This window comes from Mastigoproctus giganteus, chromosome 12 (genome assembly GCF_048544385.1).
Source record: "Mastigoproctus giganteus isolate SK-2022 chromosome 12, ASM4854438v1, whole genome shotgun sequence".
Classification (NCBI taxonomy): Eukaryota; Metazoa; Arthropoda; class Arachnida; order Uropygi; family Thelyphonidae; genus Mastigoproctus; species Mastigoproctus giganteus.
The window spans coordinates 116,435,969-116,448,165 of NC_143586.1; the positions used below are offsets into that span (position 1 = coordinate 116,435,969).

Consider the following 12,197-nt stretch of genomic DNA (forward strand, 5'->3'; position numbering starts at 1 on the left):
TGTTCTTGGATACATTGGACAGAATCCATATGGTAGGTACATACCCGAGTACAAAATGCGGATACAAAATCCTTCAACAGGATTTTGTACCCGCCATATTTTCACTGTGATGTCCATGTCTATTTGGAATGTGAATATCCGAAACAACAGATAGGTCACAAGCGAATGCTTTTGAATATCCACACCAAGTCACCATACCTCACTTTCCTAAATTTAATGGGGATTCCCGAAAGATAAAGCATACACACATAAACCACAAACACTTCAGGATTTGCAGGCGATGATACAACAAGAAGCTGCCAAAATTACACCACACATACACCACTGTATGCTGAACTGTCGAGAGAACAGTGCTGTTCCTGTATGCATGTATGCTGGCAGCTAACGTTTTGAACATCTGACAGAATTTCTGTAATGCATCCCAATTTATTTGAAACCCTTTTTAATTCATGTTTACTTGATGGTTGTTGTTATTTGGTTTTTAGGAGCATTAGTAACTAAGGCCATATTGCTCCGGGATATGTGGTGGTCATTCCCTGACCTTTCCACATCCTCTGTATTTGGTGGTGACGGGCTTGAACCCCGGTCTAATCAAGGAGCGTGTGCTACACACTGCTGCTCCTTCCCACCTGGCTTCGGAGGCGCCGACATGTTTACTTGATAACCTTTCTGAGGTAGAGAATATCAAAGTATTTATGCATAATTTTTATTCGTCATATATTTTTAAATACTGAGAATGCTATAAAAATGTTAAATATTTTCCACATTCTCTACGGACTAGTGAGAATTGGTTACTATTGTCAGTTTGTTCTGTAGTCAACTTTTCCATTCTTAATTTTTAATAAAACCAATAAAATAAATAATTAAGTTTTCATTATGTGTAGCTTTGATACTAGAGAGCTATTACGTGCTCGATAATTCCTATATTCTATTATATTATGAATCAACAGGGCTTACCTTTATTTTTTGATATAGGAAGCTTCTTTTCCAACTCTCCTTGTCCAACTCGCTAATAATTCATGGGGAAGGCGATATCAATTTTGCAAAACATTGTCATAAAGTTAGATTTTGGAGGTCTAAATGGGCTAATAATTAAGGATCGATTTTTCTTTTTGGTCCTGTGGCTGGAATTTTGAGTTAAATTTAGGGTCTAATAATTGGGTAAGGGGCGGGGGTGGGGGGTAGGGGTTGGGGGTTATTCTCTACATTCCCAAGGAATGTAGAGAATAACCAAGGAATTCTCTACATTCCCAAGTTACACAGTTACACAGGCCAAAATTAAAACTTTTAGAAGTTTCTCCTCTTCTCCTCTGACCTTCCTTAAGTTTGCTATGCTGATTTCAAAACTGATATAATTTTTTTTTGTATCACATAAAGAAATGTTTTTCTTTATTTTTAAATATTTTATAGTAAAATGGACAGAACTCATCTGGAGCGAAGAAAAAAGAGGAATATTAATACAAAAGTGAATGTTTGTACAGATTTCATCAGATTTCTTGGAACTATTCTAGGCTGTTTGGCCCAAAATGAATCTTTAAGCTTTTCTTTTATGCATTATTCCAGATGTCTCTTTTTTCAAAGACCAACCAGCAGTAAGCTGCCATCATGATTGTTCAACTTCAACTTCTCTGTACCCACTTCATATGTGGGTGGAAGTGCTTACCTGTGCTGACAGAACCAAGCCTTTGGAAATAAAATGTCACTGTGGGAGTGCAAGAAATAAACTTTCAGGATCATCATATGACCTTCTTTTTGAAATTTTTTGAGCTGTTGTTGTTATTTGGTTTTTAGGAGCATTAGCAACTAAGGCCATATTGCTCCGGGATATGCGGTGGTCATTCCTTGACCTTTCCACATCCTCCGTATTTGGTGGTGATGGGCTCGAACTCTGGTCTAATCAAGAAATGTGTGCTATGCACTGCTGCTCCTTCCCACCTGGCTACGGAGGCGGCAATTTTTTGAGTATATTTAGCTTTAGCATTAGTAGTGGCATAGGATGCAAGAAAGCAAAGTTATATAGAATCAGCCAAAAAAAACAAAGAACCTTCCTATTCACTCCAAATGTTTGTCTAGTTCTTCCTTGAATTTATTTAAATATCAACTTCCACAATGACAAATGAAAATTTATTCCAGCAATCAATGATGCTTTTGTTTTTGGCATTTTTCTTGCTCCCTAAGAAATTGTAAACATATTAAAAGAGAGGAGTGAAGCAGTTTTGACTTACATAAGATCTAAATATCTGTTTATTTCCTGTTGCAATTATGTACCTAATGGACCACTTTACAAACCACCTCAAGGCTATCTTTTTCCACCCACAAATAGTCTTGCTGTTTTTCTTTGTACCCTTTTGAAGTAGATAATGCCTTTCCAAAATGATCCCGACCTGTGTACAATATCATGATGTGGACTGACTATAATTTGTGTAATGCGATAATTATCTCTTTATATCCACTATCAAAATTCCTATATATCACTGACAGTAACCATGTCCTCTCTAAAATTAGAGACAGGGTATCATATTAGAAACTAAACATTCTGTTTAGTCTCTAATTTCATATTTGTTCTACATAGCTAAAATTTGTAAGCTTACAGGGGCATTCACTTTATTTTTAATAAATCAGTTATTTTTACCATCCAGAATAGTGTTTATCTTCCAATTCAGTATGTTAATTTGTTGTAGTGCAGAAGCCATTCTTATATGTGAAAAATTTTATGTATGTTAAATTTTTTTTTTATTCCACTGATTTTTAGGACATTTTTAATGCAGTTCTGAAGCAACACCCTTACCTCACATACAGATTGCCCTGTCAATGGAATGTACAACTGAGTGATAACACTCTTAGTGAGGTACAATAAAATAAAAAAAAGTTTTTAAAAATATTATTTTGCCATATGAGTGTAATATATCTTATAATTTTAGAATATCTTATTAGTGCAGCAGTTTCTTTTACTAAATAATCCATCTTCCAGATAGCCACCTGTGCAAATATGAATTGTGCGGTATTTATCATACCACAATTCTTATACTACAATACTACATACCACAATTATTATAATTCTCTTTATGCAAACAGAATTATAAAAGCATCTTTTGTTAGCATACTTTTTGAAAAAAATATATTGAAATGAGCCAAAATGGCTCATTTGAGTCATTAGGTTGGAATATAAGATGACAAATAGAATGAAAGTTTTATCATCTTTGTTGTTGGAATATGTGTATGCACCCCACACAAACCAACTAATCAGTAAAATCCAAATATGTATTTGTTTGTTTGTTTGAATGTGTGTTTGTAACCAAAGTGTACAAAAATAATAGTTTTTTTATACTTAGGTTACAAAACCTAAAGTGCATAACCTTAATTTATAAATATTTGGCTTTGTTCGAGATGCCACTTGCTATGACAGCACAATTTTAAGAAACAAAGTCAGTGTGAGGACTGACATTATTTCTCAAAATTGTGCTGTCATAGCAAGTTGTGGCTTGTGGCAACATGTTGGATGATTCATTAAATGGCTAGGCATATCAATGCATGAATTATCTGTTTTTCTGAAATCATTCTGAATTAGCACACAATGAATAAGCATTTATGCATTTCACTGCATTTTAAAATGAATGATTTTGTTGAGCACCTACTTTTCATAAAATTTTGTTTCAAATTAAAGAAACCTGCAACACAAAACCCATAAAATGTTATAAACAACTTTCAGAGAAGATACTTGTTGTCCAAAGACTTCAGTAGTTCACAAAGTAAGAGAGGACTGTTTGTCTGTTGAAGATGGTCTTCACTCTGACCACCCTTTAACCTCAAAAGCCAGTGATTCAATCACTTATGTTCATTATCTAATCAGAAGTAATCAACATTTAATTAACTATCAACAAAATTTCTAGTGAAACTGGTATTTCTTATTGGACTTGTCAATCACTTTTAACAAAAGATTTGAGGGTGTGTTACATTTCAGAAGTTTGTGCCTTGCACTCTCACTGATGATCACAGATAGTGATGAATTCTCGCATGTCTCTTCATCAGTATGCTGACCCACACTTTATTTCTTCCATCATCACGAATCTTGGATATATACTCAAAAACAGAGGCCCAGTCCTCTTCACTTCTTTTATAAAGCCCAAAAAAGCAAGACAATCTCAGCTCAGTGAAATATGAAGTTACTTATTATATTTTAGCACTTGCCGGGCATTGTTCATATGAATTTGTCTTGCCTGGTCAAACAGTGAACTAAAAATACCACAACTGATTGTGTGAAAACATGAATTTCCGTGAAACACCAAATTCAGGGAAATTAGTGTTTGCATCATCAAAATGACCCTGCACACTTAACACTTAGCCATTCAAGAATTTATTCTGAAGCATTCCATCACTGTGATTTTTTTCATCCCCATCGGAATTAGCGTCCTCTAATTTTTCAATTTCCAAACATGGAACTGGCATTGAAAGATCACAGATTTTTAACGATTGATGAAATTATTCAGAATGAGACAGGAACTATTATCAATTTCAAAATAAGCCTAGTGGGAATGCATTCAGAAGATTTGGAACTGATGTATACAGTGTGTGTGTGTGTGTGTGTGTGTGTGTGTGTGTGTGTGTGTGTGTGTGTGTGTGTGTGTGTGTGTGTGTTATGGGGGTTTCATGCCACATAAGCTGCTGTGGCTATAATGCACCTTGTATACAATATTGGAACTGATGTATACTAGGTGATCTGATCTGATTGAGGTGTACAAGGCCTTGAATGATTTTATGAGGCTCAATGCTGATGGGATACTTCCACTTGATGAGATTAAGAACCTGAGGGGGCATAGATTAAAATTGAGAAAAGACAGTTGTGGAATAGGTGTGTGAAAGTTTGCCTTTAGCCAGCGGGTAGTTGATTGCTGGACCAGACTTCCATCTGTTATTGTGGAAGTTGATAGCTTAAATAAATTTAAGGCTGAACTAAACTAGACAAACATTTGGAGTGACCAGTTGGGTGAAATTATTATTATTATTATTATTATTATTATTATTCTTCTTTTACTGAGGTATTTACTGCTGCACCAGCCAAAAAAGAAAAATTTCTGAGTTACCCTGAGAGAGAGAGAGTTAAAGTAAAAGGGAATCACGAAGAAAGAGAAGGATGGTGATATCTAGCTCAGGACCCTAGGCGTGCCAAGCCCCCATACTCACTAGATATCGAGGCCCCAGGGTAATGGGAAGGTTTTTTTTTTTTTTTTTTTGGCTGATGTATAAGTTTGCTTTCTTGCATCATATGCCTCAACTAATGCTAATGTGACGGAGACTACCCCTGAAGAAGATCCATCTAAATTAGTTAGTAAGCCCAACTAAGAAATACTGTTCAAGGTTTAGGCCTAAATGGATGTCAGATGAACTAATGAGACTCATGGCAGAGAAGAAAAATGCATGGGATGCATATAAATTATTAGGCAACACAGAAGCCTATAGGGGATATAAGCTAGTTTATAATCAAGTCACAAGGCAGATTATGAGAAATTTTTGTCAAAGGATGCAAAGAATTCTGCTGCCAAGGCTATGGGAACTACACGTTTCACAAGCCGCTAAGTAAAATTTTATTTATTGATTTGAAATTATTGTTTTTCTCTAACTTTTGATTTATATTTAGTGTCGAAGCATTTTTTTCTGATTTTTCTGAGATAAAAATGCATTTAATGGGCAACATAGATGACTAAATGTGAAACTACATGACTTACTTTTGGATATGACATCAACATTTATTAGCAGAAACAAGTCACATTGAACATGATCAATCCTAAAAACAGCAGGATAATTTCACATTTCTCGCTAAAATTCAATAAAACAATCAGAAACACAGGATCTGGAGATCAGCCACATGGGGGAAAAGTAGTGAATGGGAGGAGTCTCCGCCGATCAATCACTGCCTTCTTCCTTTTCTTCTCACCGATAGTCTGGTGTGCACAAACAGCAAGTCATATAGTTTTGCATTTAGTCGTGCACGTGCCCCAGTAAATGCATTTACTGGAGCTTCTGATTAATTTGGTGTGCTTTTATTCTCTACTTTGTAATTGAATAAAAAAATAAACCACAGTCGACTTCTGCCAGAATTGTGTTGTATCAATAGGAGCGTTTAAATTCTACTGCCATTTGTTTTCAAATTGAGACAGCAGATACTGAAAGTTTCTATATAGCTTGCAGCAGTGTAATCAGTATCAGAAGAGGATTAAAAACTATAATTTATAGCAGTACATAGTATAAACCAGAGAGAGATATGATGCTCAATATCTTCTACGTTAATATTTGTAGAACTAAGAGAAATTTATCTCAATATGATACGTAGAACACTTCTGTATGATACTCTCCAGAAATTAAAATGAAAATAACATTAATGAAAAACAATTAGAGTAAAAAAAAGCTGAATATACCCTATATGCATGAAAGATGTTTTATTTTATGTGAAAACGTCCTTGGCTTGGCTTTCATATTAAAGGGGTTTAGTATGAAAAGAATCCGAACATGTTTAACATTTTAAAGCATTTATTATTATTTTTTTTGACAGTTTCAAGAATTTAATTTACTTACAATGGGTTTGTGATAGCTAAGATATGATGCGTACACTTGAGATTGTAAAGAGTGTAAATGTCTTTGAAAGACAGCATCAATTATAGTTCCATGATTAGTAGTCGATACAGATCTAGAAGTATTTAACATTAGTCCAAATTTATTTTCTAATAATTCAGTTAAAGGTTTGGATTGAGTATTTGCAAAATTAACATTGAAATCTCCACTAAGTATCATTGGTATTCAGTCACATTTTTTGTGAGAAAATTGTTGTAGCAATACAGCTCCTTCAATCGTGTAAGGAAATAAAACAAAATTGATGAATTCAATGATGTGTTTGATCTTTTGGTTAGGTGAAATGCAAATGACTATCGACAATATTGTTTGACCATCAGGAAGAAGGCATTCAGCTGCACAAATGTCTTCAGCTGGTCTAACACTCATGGAATTTCCAACAGTTTGTTGATAAATCACTTCCATATGAGAGGTAACGACATCAGTACAATTTTTTCTCTTATGATAAATTGCTACACTGCCAGCTTGTTGACCTTCTTGTTTGAATTGAACGACATAGTCGAAGTTAGGTATGCTTACTTCTTCTTTGTTATTTAGCTCCATTTTAGAAAGTAGAAGTAAATTGGATTGTTGTTGTGTGACTGCATCAGTGAGATTGTCACTGTGAGTATGTAAACTTTGACAATTTAACGTTAGAATGGAAAGATCTTGTCATTTACTGATGAACTCGTATAAAGTATCTTGCATGGTAAATAGAGGATTATTTGACAACCTGGTCATTTCAACTTTAAATGCAAGAGTGGATGTAGCATTTCTCAGTCCATGATAAAATTTCTTTTCTCCATTTGCAGCAATAATGTAAAGATCATTGATATCGATAACTCAAGATAATGCAACATAAACTAGTTGTTGTTCATTGTATTTCTCGTATTCTTAAACTACAGAATCGAAAGTACCTCCCTGAGATTTATGAATGGTAATAGCACAAGCTGGTATTAGTGGAAAATGATTTTGTTTAGCCGAGATTGTTCTGTTGTTATTTAATGAAACACTTGTACTTCTTCTTGCAATCGGTACGGCTGCGAAATCAATTTCTCTAGCCCTAGCAATCTGATGTGGCTTCGTTCTAGCAAGTCGACGCATAGCAGGCAACCCTGTAAATTTCAACCAAAAACGTTTAATACAATTAGTCTCTTTGTCATATTCAATACATGCCAATTTTCCTAAAGTTTCTTTAGCCAAACCATCAGACACATCAGTATTAGTGGTTATCAAGTATGGTTTGCCAATAAGTAACGGAAGTTCATACAGTAATCCACTGGTGTCTAATACTGCCATTTTACTAAGTTTTTATCGCAATGAGCTTCACATCCTGCATCTCTGCACCTGAAAAATATGTCTTGAGCAATCGACATAACAGTATCTGAAAACAAATTTAACACAGAATTGTTATAATCATTCACAGATTTATTTTTCAAATAAAAATGAACACCATCAGAACACAAATTGTCCACTTCTTCTTTGCTCACAAATCTTGACTCAATAAGTTCCTGTTTGTCGTTGATTAACTGAACATCATTTCCAATTTTAGTCAATACTCACAAGAATTCTGAATTCGACTGTCTCATCACTTCATTGAGTTCATAATATTGTAACCCATGCCAAAGATTGGGACCTGCACTGCATTGCTTAATCTGTTGGTATATAGCCATCACTCGTATGGGGGGGGGGGCAGCTGTCGCAAATCACCGATCAAAAAAATGTCTAATCCACCGAAATTATGATGTACGAAATTATGATATGATCTACACTGCCCATAATATGTTGCAGGTGAGATAAAAGTTAAGCTCCAATCATATTAACTTTGTCGATAATTAAAACACATACATATTTGAAAAGAGTACAATATTGTTGAGCAACTTCATAAGACAGAGGTAAATTCTTCAATATCAAAATTTCCAAAGCTGTGTGCACAGTACCATTAATAGCTATAGCAGCTTTTCCAGTAGAAGCAGAAGTTATATAAGCATTACAAAAACTATCAGTACTAGTAAAACAATTATAAACATCCATCAATAATCGAATCACAAATGTCTTGCCACAACCAGCAGGCCCAGTAAGGAATATTTGGATAGGTTGATGATTAGGTCGAAGTAAAGTATAAATGGCATGCAATAAAATTCCTTCCTGTTTTAAATTAGCTTTTTGCAATAAATCCCAAAACTGATTGTTTGGCATTAAATTTTTAATGCCAAACAATTTAAAAATGAAAAAAAAAAGATTTATAAACAATTTATAATTTTATAAAAAGGATTGATAACTCAGGTGGCAAACTGAATTATAAATCCTTTTAGCTATGTTTTTTGCAGTATGAAGGTATTGTTCATTTTCTATTTATTATTTAATATTAATATAGAAAAACTAATTTTCATTTTCTATTTCATTTTCTATTTCATTTTTCTATTTAATTTAATTTAATCTACTATTTCAATAAGGTTGATTCATTCTTATTATTTCTAAAACCTAATGTTCAATATTATGCTTACTATTTTATTTTATCTTATTCTAAAAACTTCTATTATATCAGGTATTTCTCTGTTCTTTATTGGATTTCTGTAATATAGTACATATGGTATTTTTTTTCTAAATAAATTACTTCAAATATTGTAGGCACACTGTTGATCCATGAGTTGGACAAGATTTTGCAGTTCTGTCGAATGCTAGGTTTTTATTTATATTTAGCCATTTTATTGACTTAATTGTTATATTAAATTATTTTCTATAAGTAGCTTTATAGTCCTAGTCAAGCTCCTTGGTTTATTTTGAATTTAGATAGTGATTTTGAAAGTTACTTATGTGATACTTAGTGTCCGTAGATTTTGCCATTTGTAACTTGCCGCCTTTGTTATACGATACAGAATTATGTAATGTATATCCCAAACTTGATAACATAAGGTTTAACGTAAAGTTAGACAGAAAAATACATCGCACTGCATTAGAAATCTGTTAGCTTAGTTTAGTATTATCATTTAATCAATTAAAAATTTATTAGTCTTATTAAATTTCATTGTTAATTAAATTGTACTTAAATGGTATCATGACCCAGACTAGAGCAGCAAAGCAATGAGCACAAAGTAGCTGTAGTACTGCAGCTCGGGGAGAACTGAAAGTGGCGATTCTCCAAAGCATCATAGTCTGAAAAAATGGGCGAAATGTGAAATGTTTGCAGACCTGTCTAGAACAGGACATAATCTAGCCAAGGAGGATGTCTTTGTGTGTGCCAGGTGCAGAGACTGTGAAGAAATTAGGCACCAACTCAGCATTCTGATGGGCAAATTTTCTGATGTGCAAAATGGGAAACTTTTACTAATTTTGGGTCAAAAAAAACGAATATGACTTCAGAATTCTTTTTTATTAGCTCTAGTTTTTAAGATCCAGTAGTTTCACTATTGTCTGAGAATATAGTAATTTCAGTAGTAGTCAGAGTGAAAAGTAATATTAAAACAATCACATAATTACATTTTCTTGATACAACATAAATCACAGTTGTTTTTAATTAAAACGTAAAAACACAAGAAAACTGCACAGGAACCGAAAGTACTTTCTCAAAATGTGGCCTATTCACAACAGCGCCTTCTTGTTTGTTTATCACTTATTCCACTTCTGGGGCATCTCTTGTTACTGTCCAACAGTAGTCATCAAGCATAGAAGTGTTCCACTTACCCTGATATCTTCTTTCCATTGCTGAAATGTCTTGGTGGTCACCTCACCATGCTCGTCACTCATTGTACCACAGTTGTCAGGGAAGAAGTCCATATGAGAGTCAAGAAAGTGGATTTTCAGTGACACTTTGCAGCCTAATTGATGATACTTTTCTAGAAGGTTGTTCACAGTCTCAACATAGTTTTCAACTCTTCGGTTTCCCAGGAAATTATGCACAACACTTTTAAAGGCTTCCCAAGCTGCGTTCTCATTACCCTGGAGGACTTGCTCAAAGTTTTCATCCTTTAAAAGTTCATGAATTTGCAGACCAAGAAAGATTCCTTCCTTAACCTTAGCATCACCTAACAGTGGAAATTGGCCTCTCGGGTACTTGAAAGCTTCTCCATCCTGGTTCATCCCCTTAACAAAGTTCTTCATGAGTTTCAGTTTGATGTGTAAAGAAGAATTTTGCTTCGATCAACCAGAGGATTGTGCTGGACATTTTTTTTTCCCCCAAGGTGCAGATTTTCCCTTAGAGGCCAGACTTTTCTCTTGTAGTGTGAGGACCTAGCCCGACTGTCCCACTCACACAGGAAACAGCAGTACTTCATGTAGCCCAACTGCATGCCCAGCAGTATTGCAATCACCTTCAGGACTCCACAGATCTGCTATTAGTGGTCTTTGTACTTCACTGCTTCCAGAATTAATTTCATATTCTCATGTCTCCTTCATGAGGACAGCATGGCCTAGAGGAATTGAAGGAAGAGCATTGCCATTGTGGAGCAAAACTGCTTTTAAACTCAGCTTTGATGAGTCTATGAATAGCCTACAGTCCTGTGGGTTGTGCTCCACATTCAAAGCTTTCATCAAACCATTGACATCACAGCAGGCAACAAGGTTGTTGTCACTTTTAAAATATGGAGTCAAAGCATTCTGCCTGCTCCTGTACACAACCTTGACATTTGGTTGCAGAAGATTCCACTGTTGGAGCCTTGATCCCAGAAGCTCTGCTTTATCTTTCGATAGATCTAGGTCTCCAATTATCTTTCGATAGATCTAGGTCTCCAATTAGGTCACTTAGTTCACCTTGAGTGATTCTGTGTGACTCACTTGGCGACTCAGGTTCTGGCACAAAATCAGGATCCTGTGATGTTGAAGGCCCAAGTTGATCATCATTCTTCACCTGTCCCTGCCAAAGTGTATGCTTCTGGAGGGTAAGGTACAAGCAGACAATGTGCCACTGATCGGATAGCTGATAGGATGTTGGGGTATTCCACAGTCCACTTCCTTTTTTTTTTTTTTTTTTTTTTTGACATGCCATGCTTTAGTCATTTGATGATTTGAGGCTCCCTCCAAATCATTGCGATGGTAAAAGGCATTGAATGTCCTTTGTTATTCAACCATACACAGAGATTCAACTTTAATTCATATTTGCTGCAGCACATGTGTTGCAGCAAATATGAGGTGTTCAGGTTTTGTCTTCGTCCCCTACCTTACAGCCAAAATAATGGTAGTAGGCTGCCTTCACAAGTGGAGTCAATTGGTGTTTCTGAGCGGAAAATGTCACATCACCACACACATAACAATAATTGTCAACACTGTTAACACATTATGGCATCCTGGCTTTTTACGTAATTTTTGTCCAAAAACCTGAAAAGAAAAAAAAAAGAAATGAACATCACTTGCAAGGTAAATGATGCACAGAAATACAAATACACAGACATACAAAAAAAAAAAAAAAAAAACCATGTCGTATTGGTTCCTGTTTCTCTGTTACCAACCTATCTATTCTCTAGACTCCAAAATTCTCTAGTCATCATCATCAGCCATTATCAATCCACTACAGGATGAAGACCTCTCCAGCAACTTTCCAGTTCCTTCTGTTTTGTGCAATGGCCATCCATTTACTAAACTCATGAATTTCATCTGTC

General features: G+C 35.0%; 1 protein-coding gene across 1 annotated transcript in view; it reads left to right on the top strand.

The window, feature by feature from the left end:
• LOC150077356 (xylosyl- and glucuronyltransferase LARGE1-like) overlaps window positions 1–12,197 on the top strand; it is a 1,505,345-nt gene that overhangs the window by 1,061,417 nt on the left and 431,731 nt on the right. The window contains exon 14 of the mRNA XM_090385866.1: window positions 2,753–2,848. Within this exon, the coding sequence (XP_090241992.1) occupies window positions 2,753–2,848 (96 nt within the window). The remainder of the gene's footprint in view (window positions 1–2,752; window positions 2,849–12,197) is intronic.